General features: G+C 41.7%; 1 protein-coding gene across 1 annotated transcript in view; it reads left to right on the top strand.

Moving 5' to 3' along the window:
- Nucleotides 1–2678: 2678 nt before the first annotated feature.
- Nucleotides 2679–17054, top strand: part of lrig1 (leucine-rich repeats and immunoglobulin-like domains 1) — a 34969-nt gene continuing 20593 nt past the window's right edge. The window contains exons 1-3 of the mRNA XM_020633111.3: nucleotides 2679–3722; nucleotides 14775–14846; nucleotides 15755–15829. Coding sequence (XP_020488767.2) covers nucleotides 3520–3722; nucleotides 14775–14846; nucleotides 15755–15829 — 350 coding nt within the window. The 5' untranslated portion in view covers nucleotides 2679–3519. The remainder of the gene's footprint in view (nucleotides 3723–14774; nucleotides 14847–15754; nucleotides 15830–17054) is intronic.

The raw sequence follows: 17054 nt of genomic DNA, 5'->3' as shown, positions 1-17054 counted from the left end.
TTATGTTACAAACTTGTGCTGAAGATATGCAGAAGACATATGAGGCGTGGAATAATGAGGTGAGAATGAAATGTGAAACCAATCTGATTAAAAGAAGACAGAAATCCAACACACGTCAATTCAGTTCTTCTTTCTACTTTCTTGCTGGGAACTTAGATAGCAATCTTTTGGTTTTGGATGAGAAACAATAAATGTATTGCATCATATCGCATAAAAAACCTTATCAAGCTAAGCTATCAATCAAAGTGGGCATGAGTGATGTCAGTGCTTAACTAAAAGTATCGCTTCTACATCAATCAAATCAAACTTTTTTTTTGGAAAGTTGCCAAAAGAAACTCTCTTCTTAGAAGAAGTTTTTGTTATTTTGCATTTCGGAATATTTTTTCTGATTCTTTGATCCTCTTAGAATTAGAATTCTTTAAAGGAATTTTCCAACTCTCAATTCTCAAAGTGTTGTGATTTCTGGACAAATTAAATGTCTACTCCCATCATCAATGAAGTCATGTTTTAACAGGATCTCATTTCTCAGATATTTCCCCCTCTTCTAAGAGCTGGAGGCCTCACATATAGGCTACGTTGCTTGCTATAGCTCACACACACACACACACACACACACACACACACACAAGATGCAATGTGAAACCTTTACCTATTCAATGATAAAAAAAAGAAAAAGAAAAAGGAACGAGGAACTGTGCCACTGAACAGCCTGCAGTGTTACAGGTGTGAATATCTGAGTCCTACTGTGATTAATAGCAATGAAATCTGGGACATCTCCCAACACGAAGGGATCACAATAGCTCTGACAAAATCAATCAATCTGATCTGTCAAGGCGAGGAGAAAAACGTGTTGAGAAAAGAAGGGTTTGTGGGGGCCAGGCGGCTGACAGGACCCCTGATTTATCACAGTTGTGCATTTTCGAGACAACAGGGAGAACACGACTTCAACATTTGGGAAGGATTTTGTGCTATCATGTGGCCAATATAGAGGGCATTTAAGTGCTGAAAAGAGCAGTCTGAATGCATGAAATACAAACTAACTAGGTGTGTTATTCCAACACATAAAGTGTTGGAATAACACACCTAGTTAGCACACAGTCATGCACACAGATGCTCAGACACACCTGCATAAAACTAGTTTTGCTCAATACTCAGGCAGTGGTGAGAGATGTATCCTGATCCTGCGCTGAAGCCAAATAAGGTTGCTGCACTTTAAATTGCCCCATTGTTTATTAAAGTTGTCCATTCAAAGTTCAAAATGCGCGAGTAAAGTACCAGAGTATAAACAAGTATCCCAAAGTAAAAGTCTGTATCATGTAGTTTAAACAGAAACATCTAATAAGTCTATATTTTATAACTGGAATTTTCCAGATGCAATAACTTGCAAACAGCATTGGACTTGCAAGAAGCTGATTTTTAACAACAAATACTTCATACGAGTAGTGGGATTTACACATTTACCAAGCTTTCCTAGTTCCTTCAGGCAAAAAAAATTTGCCTGAATATTTCTGAACTTCATTCTTCTATTCTTCTCATTTTTTAACCAGATATTTCACTTTTTACGCAATTAAGTTGATTTCACCCAATGTCGTTTTACTTTGAAGATTCAGAAATGTTTTTAAAAAATGATATCGGATCAAAACACAGTTTGAGAAAATCTATTCTCCATGAAATTAGCACAAATGTCACATTGTTGCTGTTGTTGTTGGTAATAAAAATCAATGCTTTAATCAAAAATTGTATATTTTTTTAATGAACTAATAACTAGCTAGCTATTCACTCAAGAAAGGATAAGTCATAAATTAAGTGTTTTTTTAAGTGGATGCCTTCACTGTTTTCAAGTACAAGTAGACTTAATAAGTGTACTACTTCAATTTTAACATTTTACTTATTTCAGACTCAGCCCACAGACAAAGTCATGTTCTCAATATTAGTCATGTTTCCTTTTTGTGTTGAGGGATTGGTTTTTTGGTTGATTTAATTAATTAATCAATAATTATAATAGGGCGCACACCAACAGGCTTAAATTCAAAGTGAATTCTTCAAATTGCAGCAAAACATATACTGACTAGATAAGCTGAAAGAGTAATGCCACTTTTAAAAAAACAGTGTTGAATTCAAAATGTGATTGACATTTGATTGATCATTTTGCATTAATGTGCCAAGTTGATAGCAGGTAGTGACACAGTTGAATTAAGTAGAGTAACACTAGTTGCTTTCTCTTTCAAATGACCTGAGGATCGCAGGAAATGGACCATATTGTTTACTGCTTCCTCTCTTGACTTTTTCTTTGAACATGTAAATCTTGATGTCAGTCTCACCTACAAACACTTCCAATGGCATTGTTATTACATTCAAACCAATTATGTTATTATGGCTTGTTATAATGCGATTACAGAGCTTGATCCCGGTGATTTGTCCCTTTAAGAAGCAGTGAGAGTGAGAGGAGGTGGTGCGGTTTCACACCCCGGGGTGGGAAACATGGGCGGGGCCAGCCGCCGCTGACTGACAGGCGCTCACGGTTCTGTCGTACACCCTGGTGCCGGAGGAACTTGAAACGACCAATCGGGTTAAGACTTGCTCCGCCCATTAAGCCTTTACAGCCAATCGCAGCAAACCTAAAGGAGGACCCTGGAATCGCTGTTGTGCATCCAACGTGGGACTACGGAACGATCACCCAGGAAAAAAAAAAAAAAAAAGGAAAAGTAACTCAAGAAAGGAAAAAACTCATGGTGGTGGTGCACGCTCGGAAGGAGGGGGTACTGTATTTTGCTTTTAATCAGATCGTGGAGATTTTGTGACCACAGACTGCACCTGATAAGCTGTTGGCTGACTTCTTCTCGGTGGACCGTGGGGTTTTCCAAAGTTGGATTTATCAGAGGTGAAGTGCTGCTGGGATTGGATATGCAGCTCTCGGCTTGAGAGAGAAACGCTGGAGTTTTTTTTTCTTTCCGGACACTATCCTTAAGTGTCTTAAGTTATTCCCTACGTCTTCAAAATTTGTAGTGGACATATAATAACTGCGTAATAAGACAGTGCAACTCTCTGGCTAAGTTTTGAAACAGTGTTGCTCTCCAGTTATTTTGAGAGCTCTCCGGGCGCAGTGTCCTTTAACACTGTTTCATGTCTTCAAACATGTAAGCTTTCCTAACCAGAAAGTAAGGTTAAGCCTTTATGAAAACTCTAAGAAACTTGAATGCCAACTTCGGTGCTACACCAGTCCGTTGTAGCCTACTTTTGTTGGCTTTAATGTGAATCACCTTTTTGATTTTTTTGTTTTTTAGCCCGCGTCGGACACCAGAGGAGAAAGTTGGAGTGGGAAACTCCTGTCCTGTAAAGACTGTTATTGCAATGGACAACATTTTACTACACCACCGTTTATGCTAGCCTCAGTTTTACACGAGGAGGACCGCAAACATGCTGTAAAGGCTTTTAATCTCTCCGAAGCTGCCTTCGTAATCACAGTTTGCGGGTACGAGGAGACGGCGCAGCGGCCGCGCTATTAAAGCTGGATACAAAATGGCGGCGTCACTGGGACGATTTGGATATGTTTCACGTTGTGTTTTTTATTTAATATTGTCGCTCGAACTGTTTATCGGTCGTGGATTGAGCTCGGACCTGCCGTGTGCCCAGAACTGTACGTGCAGCGGAGACTCAGTGGACTGTAGTAACCAGGAGCTGACAGCTACGCCTCTGGACCTTCCAGTCCGGACCGTCTCCTTGTAAGTAAAGATGCCCTTGCTGCCTATTTATTGACCAGTCCATAACGGGGGGGGCAACAAGAGTTTGTACAGAAAAGTTCATTAAAGCACAGAAAGCTTTTCTTAAAAACACACATAGATAGTGATTAGTCGATATGTCTGTGTTTAAACGGGGTTTTCTCAGAGGGAATCCCATCTGAGGAGATGTTTGTGGTTTTGCATTTGAGTTGCATAATGTTGTCTATCAGCTGTAACAAGATGAGGAGTGTTTATTCCCTCTAACTCTTAGCAAGTGTTAAAAAGAACTAGTCCCCCTTTTTTTTTTTTTTGCACAGGGACACCCTGCAACTAACATATTTTCTACTTGTCTGCACAGACAGTTCAGACATAAATCATGTTGTTACATGATAAGAATTGTTCACCAATTCGTGAGTTTGCCCCCCCCCCCCTCCATTTAACAAAAGCACAGCAGGAAGACTGTTTATTCATTCAATAAACATCCAAATCTGCTATTCAAGTATCCACGGTCTCTTTAATTCAACTGACTTTATAAGGTGCTTGCTCGTTTTGAACTTTCTAATGTAGCTGAATGACTTACAGCACTTTGACAGGTGTAATGATAACTAATGGAGGGCAGGCACAAACATAGAGCGACTTTGAGCTCTTATTTAGCTCGTCAGGGGCACATTCAAGTATTAAAGATGCTAACAAATGCAGCATTTTCCTCTTCTTATTTCCACTTAGTATGGATTTTATTTGAACTAAATCTCCAGCTCGGATAAACCCTGAGCCTTATAGCAAAATGCATCATGCCATGACTTACCATCTCTTGCAGTCGATACATTCGAATGTGTTTCATAGGCGCTGAAGCACAGATAGTAAACATGCACAATTTACCGAGATTGTCTTCATGTTTCTCATGTTAGAATGGGATTGAAAAATAGAGCCAAACATGTGATAAAGAAATAATCCTCCCCTTTATTCAGACAGATTCACAACAGGTATTACCTCCTTTTTTTTTTTTTTCTTCTTCTCTGTTTCCAGCCACAGTTCACAAATTGCATTTCTTGGAAATATTCAAAGCATTGACTCGTCCGGATAAGACCGACAAAAGTTGCCCTGTTTGCTTTCTCAATCTAGGAAACGAGCCAATTTGGGGGCATTTTTATGGAACATCCCTCAGTGTTTAGTGAACTTCAACACTTATCAAACTAAATGACACAATTTATTTACACACAACACGACTCTCTGTCCTCCCAATCAACATTTTGGCTCTCCCTGCATTTTATTGCAACCACTATGTCCAGTGGGTATTGTGACAATTCCACATCTTGTTATAGAGTTTTTTTTTCTGCATGTTTGTGTGTGTGTGTGTGTCTGTGTTTCTGGGAATGTGGGGTTAAAGACCAAAAGACTCCTCGGCTCCCAGGTTCCTGTGTTTTCTTCCCCGTGGGAAGTGAGGAATGCAACTTTAAAAAGTCCTCTAAAAACATGAATAACGGCACTTGTGCCCGGGTAGCCTCATTGCCCTGAAGCACCACTTAGCCAAGTTCAAGTGCAGACACTGTTTGTCATGCATGCACGTAGACACACACTGCGTCTCCTGTACCCACGGACCAATGGACAATGGACAACTACTGTTGGACAAATGTCCCGTCCTAAACAGCTGCTCTCAAACTTCTGGTTTTGTGCAAAGAGTGTCCTACTCCTGTTATTTCAGCCAAACCTTATTGGTCGAGATATAAGCGCCCGCAATCTCGCTGTTTTCAAAGGGAATGGCTTTATGGCTTTGAATGATCTTTTAAAACACCTCAGTTGAATATTTCCACATGACTCGAGATAGTCACATTATGTTGGCAGGTAGCTCAAAGGGAACAAGCTCTGCTCCTACGGGATCTGTAAACGAGCCAGATTGGCCGACTTATCGCCGTGAACCCAGAGAGACAAGAATGGACAATTTGACTTGTGGCCTAATGTGATCCCATTATGGGTACCTTAAGCCCAGTCCTGTCCGATTTAGTGGATGAAAAAACTTTCCGTGTTCTGGGTTGGAAGTTTTAGTTTTTTGAGTGCTGCTTTGCAAAAGAATGTGTGCAACCTGTGGCTGTAAGTTAATCAGAGACATAAAAGAACGTCTCTGCAACAAGGCCGACTTTTCTACGTTCATCCTGAATGTAAAATAGATGTGAAGCTTAAAGGAAATCTCAATTACCTGTACCTAAACTACCTGTAGGATTTGACTGTAAAACAAATTAAGCACATTTGCATCTTGTTCATCAACAAGGAAGCCTACTATATGCTTTCTACAATCATTTCTAATCAAATCTACAGGACTTCAAAATCAGCCTTGTGATCTGCTGTTATGTCTAAACAAATTAAAGACGTTCCAGCACAGAGCTGAAAATAAATGGCAGCCTCCCACCCTTTTGTTTTGGTTTAGAGGGATTGCATTTGTTGCAATTATCTTAATACACGCTCTTAAATCGGGATTACTTTGATGACACAACAGTATTTCCTCAGAACCTGCATTTACACAGCAGATCGCAGAAGTTTGAGGAGCAAGTGAATCTTACATAAGAATCATAAAAAAAACAAAAACCTTTCCTTTCAATGACTTCTGTCTTGGCTGAATCAGTGAGTAGGAAGGATTGCTTTTCCCTGATTAGTGATTTTAGTAATTCCCTGTGTTTGTTGCTGTGTTAAACTTTGGTGCAAGCTTTATGCTGTAACTTAATCTTGGCTTTTAGCCGTGCAGAGGTTGCTTCTGTTGGGCCAACACAGGGCGTTATCCTCTTTGTTTTTTTCTTACCTCAGAATTATCGACCAGCCTTAAAACCCCTTAAAATGAAGATATTGGACACACAGGGGGCGTTATCTTCTTGCCCATTCCTCTCAGGCATAGCTGTTCTTTGTCACTTTCAGAGATGTTGTGTGTCATGGGAAGTTAGATGGGCATAGGATATAGATGTTTGCAGTTTGTGCCTCAATAGCTGTATTGTCTCTGTACTTTGAATAAAGGGCTCTAATACTACTGTCCCCTTGTCAAAAAAAAGTCTCCCACCAGGACCTTGGTTTTTGACATGGCCCGTCATAAAGATGTAATTTGGTCCTGTGATGAGGGACCAAAGAAACAAACATGGTGGCACATTCTGACAGAGCAATCCGAGGACGGATTGAGGATATGTGTAGGGCTTTAGGGGTTGATGATAACCCAGAGTTTACTGCAATGTGATAAGAACAAATTAGTATATTTATTAATCAAAAACAAAGACATCACACTGTTTGACATGACAGGTTTATTAGGGTGAACAATTTAGACTGATGCAGCTTCTTTTCACCCTCTGCAGACCGGAATTTTATTTGCCTTGTCTTCCACTGTTTTACTTCAGTGCTCGGGACATTGAACAATCGGACTGCCAGCCTCGGATGTTTGTCATTTTTTTCTGATTGATGAATAGACAAATAACATTCAAAGCAAGTTTGCCCTCACACAGTAACAAATTTCCTCTCAAGAGTGGTACTTTATCTTATTTGGAGCGGGGGTAATGTGTATTAAAAGCATTTTCGCCCACAGCACCACGGGCATAATGCGATTTTGCGAGTAACTAAAAGCATGAACATTGCTAATTTTGGCTGAGATTGGTTGGATAGAGATCAAGCAGATACCGGGTGTCTGTTTGCCAGTGCCTCTCTGTCTTTTCAAGCAAGATTGAGAACTCATTTTTGTTTGTTTTTTTACAATTATAAAAAGCTGCACTTTTTATTGTTTCTCTTTGTTTGTATTTGAACATGCGAGTTCTTGCTTAATTAGCTTGCTGTAACTGGTGGTACGGCATAGACGATGCATGATCTTGAAAGGTCTCCTTTGTAAGCTTACATTTCCCCCAGTGGTTTCCCAATATGTTGGCCATAATGTTTGGCGTACACCAACTGTCTGCTACAGTTTAACCCCAAGCCTTAGCCTTAAAACCTCACGGCGCAGCCTTATTGGTAAACACCACCCCCAACAGTTGGTTTTGGCTGCTGCCCTCAGGATATGGGTTTGTGTCGGCGGTTTTCCTGGCAGGCGCTCAGAGCTCAGCTGGCTGCTTGCGGACCAGTCTGCAAAGGGTGGGGCTGAGGATCACCTGGCCTGGGGGAATATGAGCGGAGGTGGGGTCATTTTCCGCCCGCTGCATAGGAAGTGTTTTGTCAATGTCACGGTTTGCTGCTGCCGCTGCTGCTGCCTTCGGGCTGGTTCCACTAGTTGGTGAAAGTCCTGTCAGTGGTCAGAAACCTCAACCACTGTCACACATGTTTTAACACACTGAGCAATGCCAGAGGGAATGAAAAAGCACAGCACTGTTTACTTTCATAATATCAGGCACAACTTGATTTTGAGGAAGGGTTTTACCTAGTTTGAACTATCTGTGAGCTTACAAAAATAATTAGAAAAAGTACAGCTATAGAGTTTCTGCTGTTTAGTTTCTAAGTCTGAACAGTGAAAAGGCTTCTCCTCCTGCTTAAACAGGTGAACATTTCAGCAGCAGTAGCACTCAGCGGGGCTGAGCTTCTTGTGGTCACTAGGGCAATTCTAGCTACACAGCCTTGTAATCTTGTGGTATTGTGGGTAATTACACTATGTTTGTTTATTGTTATCGTTTCCCTAGCGGTGTAACTTGAATGTCCTCTCGCAGATATTTTTATAAGTGTTTAGAAGGCTTTGGGATGATACCATCACTGGCACAGATTTTTTATCAGCAGTTCTTCACTTTTCCCCTCTTATCAGGCTGCTTGGTGTAAAGAAGGATAGTAAAAGTAAAGGACACTTCCTGGAGGGAAATTTAAAGCAGCAGTCTCGTTTTTTTTTTCAGAGAGTGATGCTCTTTCTAAATATCAGATTATGATTCATGCTAAAATAAAAATCACAGCTTAATTACAATTTAGGAAGGAACAGCAAAGGTTGAGCCCCAGCTCTAATAGCAGCAGATAAAGCCTGACATTAACATGAAGATATGGAATGAGCTCATGGCCCCTTTGCTCTGGCTTTAATGACAATCAAACAGCTGCTCTGCAAGTCATTCTAGAGGAATCCAGTCAGCAGAATAGATGGCTCATTTGTGAAGACACTTTAGGGTGCCAAGTTTTTTTTTCCTCCACCTTTCCCTCTCCCAACAAAGTCGGCGTCTACAAAGTGGACTTGATCGATGAATCATCTGTGAATTCTCTACATCTGGTAAGAGTTTCGAAATCTGGAGAAGATGTTTTTTAAAAAAAAGCGTGACTTGGACTGAGAGGAGGAGGAGGAGGAGGTGCTGTGTAAGTGAACGCAGCTTCTCCCAAGAAACCATGCAGTCTTTGGAGAAGAAAATGAAGCTCTGAGGGCTCAATTCGGCCAAATATTTTTTTTTTTCTTCATCCTCTCTCCCTCTATTAGCATCTGTACTTTCTGATACTGGAGAAAGGAGAGGCACTGTCTAGACAGCCATGCTTTCACATGCACTGAGATTAGCACAGTCTAATGTTTAGATGCTTGTTTCACCATTGCCTGGAGAGTAACTGTTGTAGAGTTTTGATCTGATAGTAAAACAAACAAAGTGTAGAAAAGGAATTGACAAACGATCCTGTCTTTTAGTCCACTTTGAAGTCGAGAGCACAAGGTCAGATGTCTGCACTAGAGCCTCAGTATGGAGACATACAGTACTTATGTTATTCTTTCAAATTAATTGTAGAGACTCATTTCCTCTTACTCATAATGAAGTAATCTGGTGCCATTTATAACAAATTACATTGTTATCACACAAGAATCCAGTGTTCAATGCAGCAGCATGTTCACATGTTCAATGCAGCAGCATGTTCACATACAGTGTGTAGGATGTGTGTAGACAGCGTCGGCGTCGGCGTTGGGTTCATGCATTGCCTCAGGCTAGAGTGCAGGGCCTTTTCCCAACCTTCTCCCTGTTTGTTTGGAGTGCCCCGTTCAATTCCCGGCTTCAGCCCCCCCTCCAAACCAGCAGCGTGAAAAAATGGCGCTGCACATGGCCCCAAGATGTGGCCCTTCTTCCTGCCTTGGAAAACTTCAGAAACTGAGTCACGCTCCCTCCTAGCCTGCCTGATTTCAAAGGCTGAGAGCGACTCCTTTGTTGAGAAGTGTGTGTGTGTGTGTGTGTGTGTGTGTGTGTTTGTGTGTGCGCGTGGGGGAGGATTCTGTTATGCAAATAGTGAATTATGCTGATCCCATCTGCACTACATTTCTCTGATCTCGCACCTTAGATCTCCTCAACCTCCTGAGATCTGACACTCACTGTGTTTTACTATGGTTTCAGCTTATCTCATTTGTCATTATTATTGCAGATCTTGTTGGTCGGCTTAGGCTTTTAACCTTGTCAAAGCTGATAAGATAGAAGCTTTGTTCTGCCCGTTTCCTTCCTCTGTTTGACTTGTGTGTAAAATGGTGGCCTGGAGCTGGTGTTAGCTTTGTGTACACTCTCACTGCAGTTGCCTGGCTATAAACTTGGTCTTAATGACAGGAAGACTGTGTGTGTGTGTGTGTGTGTGTGCGCGCGTGTGTGTGTGTGTGCCTGGCCCCTGACACTCAGGTTATTATTTGACCGCTTTTATGATGCTCTGAAATCGACCACATTAAAGGGCCTTTGTCTTGCAGCTTGACTACAGAAGGTTCATCCCTGACATCACTTCACACTTTGAGCGAGCAAAGTTCGCTCTGCGTCTATGAGTGATTTAAAAAAAAAAAAAAAAAAAACTGGAAAGATAATGATGATGAATCTCCATATGTGAGAGTCCCTGCTCTTCACCTCTCCCTCTCCGTATCTCCTCTCTCCCACACACAGACTGTGTGCTGACTTACAAGCATAGTGTCATATGCTATGACATCACTCCTGTCCTCCCAGATTTCCTCTACTCCCACAGCACCCATAACACAGCTATTTTTTAAAGCCTTTTAATGAGTTTTATATGTTGGATCAGCTTCTCGGTCCAGCAATGACGCTTTAGTGCAGGCGCTGAGCCCCATTTTTCTCCCTGAGACAGTTTGCTTAGTCAGACGGGCTTATTAGGAGTTTATCACGTTGTCCTTTTAGGCCTTTTTTTTTCCAGCAGGCTCAGACTGCTCACATTTTAGATACAGTAGTTTGCTGATTATCACTTGATCTAACAATTTTGAAAGAGAAAAGAGGAGTTACTAAGGTCACAAGTTACATTAACAAAAAGCCATAGAGAGACATATTCATACTGTAAATATAGTAGGAAAGGGAGAAAGGCAAGGTACCTTCCATCCGAAACACTTGACATTTGACTTAAATTGACTGTCTTAACATTACTTCTGTGCTGGTTTATCAACTGTAATGTGTCAGATTTAGTGACACTATCCAGAGCAACAGGTGGCTGATTGTTTGTGTGTTATTCTGAGATCAACATTTGTCTTTTGTCCACATTTCTGTGGTGTAGCCCTGTGTGTGACATTTATCCTAGAGCCATTCCCCCTCCCTGAGTATTTCATAGTCTCTTATTGTTTGTGGTTATTGTTTGTAATATGTAGGGAGGTGCTTGGGTTGTGGCGGCTTGGTGGGGCGGGGGTTGGAAGGTGGGAGTGTAACTACGTCTGTATGCCTCCCTTTTGTTTTGTGTCTTTGCATTCTGACGACAGAAAAGAGGTTGTGCTGACATCGATGGAAAATCTTTGGTTTTAACAGTTTGAAATAGATAGATGGAGTGGGTTTTTTATTGACATGCTTACTAAAATGAAAACCGTAAAACAGATGTGTGTTAGTGTAAGAGTAATAACATGGTCTTCAATTTTAATATTTTTCAATCGTCATTTCGGACCATGAATAATAATTACCGGTAAGTAACATTTGAAAGGAATGTAACAGCATGCTCACCTGGCAGCAGTGCCCCAGTCAGGAGGGTACACTTTCAGTGGGAACATTTGTTTTCGGCTCAATGTGCAGCCTTGAATTAGCACACACTTTGTCTGGTGAAGGATCTGCCAGAACAGGCGTTTGAGTGTAATCCGGCTGACTAATGTCAAACAGTCCAGCCCATTTGTATCAAACTAGTTGTACGGTACAATGAAATGTTGTGTTTGAAGCATGACGGTAAACTGCTTTGTAGGGTTTGTCATGGTTAATCTTAGCCACAGCTCGCTTCTAAATGTTGGGTCCTATGATTTTTCCACGACACAGAAAACACTGATGGTAAAACATGGAATATCTGGGAATATGCTGAAATGTGGACGTGATTAACAAAAAAAACCTACTTACCAATCCAAGTCTTTGTTATAGCACCTGAGCCAAATGAACAGATAAAAACTACGTTGAGAGTCTCTACCGTATTTTAGCCACTGCAGCTTCTGCCAGCCTTTCTGTGTGTGACCTGTTTTCACCCGGGGACGGGGCCAGTCTCCCCCATAACGGCCAGGCATGAAGAAGAGGCCACCTAACACGTCAAAGCCATCGACAAAAATTAAGAGATGCATCAGAGCGACAAGTTTTTAGAGCAGAACAAAATCTGAACGACTTCCACCTAAACAGGAGAGCAACTTCACGATACGATTGACTGCAATGTGCAATGGCTACCTACGATCAACAAAAAGAACTGAGAGAGACAGCGTGCAAGCAAGAGCTCATCGCTTCAGCAATTCTCAATCTTGCAAACACATGAGCAGAAGCTGCCCCAAGTACCTAAGAGGGGAGTGTATGCGCGGAATAAGTTATTCCACTGGGAAAAAACTGAAGAAGCTAAGTCAGTTTCTGGTGAAGCATTGTAATCAAGGAGGAGCATTGTAAGGACATGAGAGTAGCCTCGGGTGACAAAATGTGGTGACATCGTAAAACTCAAAAATCAGAAAACTAAATTGGAAAAAAAACGGATTTGATCGGGCCGATAAATCATCCATCCTTCTACGACTGGTTGATTTGTATGCAGTGTTTTTGTGGGAAATTGTTTGCAATTGGTTGTTTGTGCCCTGCAGCAACTTTAGAGATTTTCAGAATACATGAAAGCTTCTCATTCTTCTCGGTTTGGTTGAATGTTCCTGCAGGATTTTTTGTCTGCAAATCTTAAATACCAAAACTCTAAAGACTTGTAGGTCGTCTGATCCAGATGTGGCAAGCTGTTGCAGAAACAGCTTAATAGTTTTAAGGTCATTTTCTGGAAAGCATTAACCTGGCTTAGCACTGTAAACACCCCCCCACCCCCACCCCACCCTCTTGCAACCCCTCCTTGTACACAAGAGAGGCAGGGAGACAGTGGGCATAGATGGGAATCCAGTGTTATCTGCATCACTTTATACAGTAGGTGTTAAAATGCTGTGAAACTTATCTTATCTGATAGGCAGGGGAATAAATCTGTCTGAATGAGGAGGAGGGAGAAAAGGCCTCAGTTATGTAAACATCATAGGTGACTAAGAAAGAGGCTCATGCATGCTTGCATACACACAGAAAAAGGACCAGTTTTGTTATTGCTGGGGCCTTTAGCACCAGTATCGCAGGTTTGACTCTCGATGTTACGCCTTTGTTCTGTTTTTCTCTGCTCTCTATTTTAAACTTTTCCATTTTGGCTCTGCTTTTGAATTTGCCCTTGAACTTGCTTTGCACATGCCTCGCACAGATACAATTCCCCTCACCTTTAACAACAAAAAGCTCCTTGTTGGTTTATCAACACGTCTTGTTTGATCGTGTTGCAAGCTCTACTTGTAAATGTCCCTCGTCTGTTTATTCCAGAAGTAGTTTGATGAAAATCTGCCAAAGAGAGCTCTCTCTCAAGTTCATTTTTTCTGAGCTGTGTGTGTGTGTGTGTGTGCCTGAATATTTGTACCTTCAGGCAGAGGCAACCCATAGGAAAGCAGTGTGATTTTTCACTTAGCTTCACCATAAAGAGGTAATTGCCTCCTGTTGCAGCAGACGACAATTTAAGCGATCTAGGCCACAATGGGAGGTGCCCCAGTGAAATGATCATAACATAGACACACACTATGCACACCTCCTTGTCAGACCTGTGCCTTGAGGCCAGACACATGCGCTGCTATTATCTCGTCATACACACAGGGAGAAAGCTTTGGGGAGGGAGTCTGTCATTATCTGCAATCAAGCACAGGAGACAAGAAAGGGAAATGTTTCAAGCGAGACGGAGGTTGAGATTGATAGGAATAAATGGGTTTATAATGCTGAGTGTCTGCAATAACAGACTTTTTGCTGCTCTATGGACTGAGCCCCTTCTCACTCTCTTACTGTAATATCCATTTCTACTGTCTCTAAAATGTAGACACATTTAAGACCTTATAGCTTTTGCAACAGAGTTTACTCCCCTTTCTCCCCCTTTGCAATCTTCTAAGGCCATGGTGGGACAATAGGATGAGGAATGTGTTGCATCAGGTAAAAGTGTCCCCAGTCTCTGGGAACAAGCAGCCATCTCTCGGCAGGCCTGTGAAACATTCCTGGGCCGTCTCTCACGTCTGGACAGAGGGATGGAGGGGCGGGAGGCAGGCGGCTCAGGGCTGTAGGCTCCCTTTGTCCCTAGCCATAACCCCAGCACACAAACACAAACACCACTCTCACTGCAGTCTACTCTCTGCCAACAGGCCGGCTGCATGCCAGCCGAGCAGGAGGTGTGTATGTGTGTGTGTGTGACAGACCAGCTTATGCATAAAATATATTCATGTGAAGTGTGAAGCTCAAAGCCCCTGCTTTTGAATCAGTAACGCTATATCACTGGACAAATCACTCTAATAACTCTCCACACAAGTCAAGTGGCAGCTATTAAATACACTGTTAGCCTAAAGTGCAAATTGACTGCTACGGATGAATAGCCTGTGGGTTATGTTTGGAAAGTGAGCCAGGAGAGAGGCACTCTGTATCGATAGTATTGATTGGGCCCTCCTTGAAGGCCGCCTCGATGGATGTACTGCAGCGTTTTGAGGCATACTTAATGTGGACGGGGGAGGCTGTTTGTCAAATGGGAGAGATAATTGTTGGTATTGATCCTGATCCTCATTCAAAGATCTGAAAAGTGGCAACTGCAAAGGAAAGGAGTTGAACTGCTTTTATTTATTTACACCTTATTTTCTCCTTTCAGAAATCTTGGACACAACAAGCTGACCTCCATCGATGTTGAAGCTTTTGACGACCTTCCCAACTTGCGAGAGCTGTAAGTCGTCATAACGTAACCTCTGAAAACGTTTTGTTGATTTCCCCTTGTGTATGTTTGGCATGAATCATCTGTTTTTCTCCTTTGTGTGAGGCTTACAGTGTATAAATGTAGCTCAGTTTCCTTATGCAAGTCAAAGAGAGTCAGTTGAATTCAACACTTTTTTTTTTTCCATCAATGACTTATGTCTAACTTCCATGCCCGCCACTCTACTTCCTAGTAGCATCCTAGTATATGTTGCCTTGACCTAAGTCCAATTGAGAATAAAGTGGTGGTTTTCTAAATTAAGCAGCCCCTCGACAACCTGATACTGTGACCAACGCTGGCCTTGTAAATATTTTATATGGTGAGGAGAGGGCTTGGCTCTGTGTCACTCAGCACCAGTGCACAAGACACACACACATACACCAGCTAACTGGTGATACACACACTGGTGACATCTTTGGCAGGTCGAACGGCCAGTTATACGCTCCCTGACATCTGTTTTACTCTCATGTTATTTTTGGTTGTTTAAAAAGGATGACTTGCGACTTGCTTTGCGGCTGAAGTGACAAGTCGAGTTTGAAATCTTTTGATTTATACAGAGTTTTTTTTTAAGCCTTATGCAATGTGAAACAGACCTGACAACACTCTTGTAACTCAGCCAGCAAACCAGAAGTTCGCACACACTCCATGTAGTTTGATGAAGGCTCAGTGTGTCTCTATATTTGAGATATAGTGGATTTATTTTGTTTAGTTTCCATAATTACAGCAGTTAAAAATCATCTGTTGCTTTGATTCTTTCAGTTTAAAATGTATTCCTCTTGTAAAAATGCTCCCATTTTGTAATTTGTATGCACGGTTTGGTTTTTCCCTTCAGGGAATAGTTTTGATCTTCACCTTACTACTTTTCTTTTTCCCATTTACAGGCGGCTGGACCACAATGAGCTGACCTCCATACCAGATTTAGGACAGGCAGCTTCCAAGATTGTATCCCTCTACCTGTGAGTACTGCCTCATTCACTGCTAAACATGGTACCAAAACGATCAAGCCCCCTCGTGCTGTATTCTTAGGCCAGTGGCCTCTTTGAAATGCTCTTAAAATAGTCTGTTGACATCTGTGGAGGATCCGTGCACCTTTGCATCTGAAATGAATACTGCATTCAGATTTTTTTCACAAGCTTAATCAAAAATCGCTCCTGCTATTGAGCTCAGAGCGAGAACTATATGGTCGTCATGAAACTACCCAGTCTTAAAACCCTCCCATGTATTTGTGTCTACAGTGAGTGGTAATGGCTGCTTGGGTTTTTCAGCTTGGATGTAGTTCCATCTTGGTTGCTCCTAGTTGTGCAACTGTGCCTGTGGGGACTGCTTGCACTGGCATATCACTGGAGATTTACTGCCATATTTGGGAAGGGCTTGTTTGTGATTGTGTATGTCACTAGCTTGAGCTAACAGTCTCATTTTAAGATTCACTGTGAGAAACTTGTTGTTTTTAGCAGGGGGATTTTCAGGCCTTTATTTCAGAGAGATAGGACAGTGGATACAGTCAGAAACTGATGAGAGAGAGAGTTGGGAATGACATGCAGGAGAGGAGCCACAGATTAGATTCGAACCCGGGCAGAAATGTGTAGTTTTCTAACTTAATTCAAGTTGCAGTTTGGGAGATGACTGAGAAAAAGCATGGAAATGTTTCATGTTAAAAGTTAGGATGAGGATAATCAGACTACATTTTTTTATTTGTAAATCTGATGGTAAGCTTGAGGACAGGAAATAAAGTCATGATAATTGAGGTAAAGCTACAAAGAAAGGTTTCTCACCATTCCTGCAGTAGACATTTCAAATGTGTCATATAACACCTTCATTTATCTTCAATTTCATCTCACATCTGATTGGTTTCTTGATAACTACGATGTTCAAGAATGTCTCAAAGAATGCAAAACAAATGACAATGAAAGGCTGTCGAAGGTGACACATAAGTTAGTCTCAGAAAACAATCACGAGGCTGAACTGGTATAAAAGCTAGTCGCAGATAAATTGCAATGCTCCTTGGTATGTTTCAAATGAATGTGGCTCTATAAACACGCACAAAAACACACACATGGAGAAGAACAATCATGACAGCGTTCCAACCCGTATCATCTGTTGGGTGGACTGTTGTTTTTCCAGCGTGCCATAGCTTTTTCCCCTCGTGTGACCAGAGAACATTCTCACATCTCACTCAACCTG

Source organism: Labrus bergylta, chromosome 5 (genome assembly GCF_963930695.1).
Source record: "Labrus bergylta chromosome 5, fLabBer1.1, whole genome shotgun sequence".
Lineage (NCBI taxonomy): Eukaryota > Metazoa > Chordata > Actinopteri > Labriformes > Labridae > Labrus > Labrus bergylta.
Note: the sequence above shows the minus strand (reverse complement) of the source record. Positions and strands in the feature narration are given on the sequence as shown.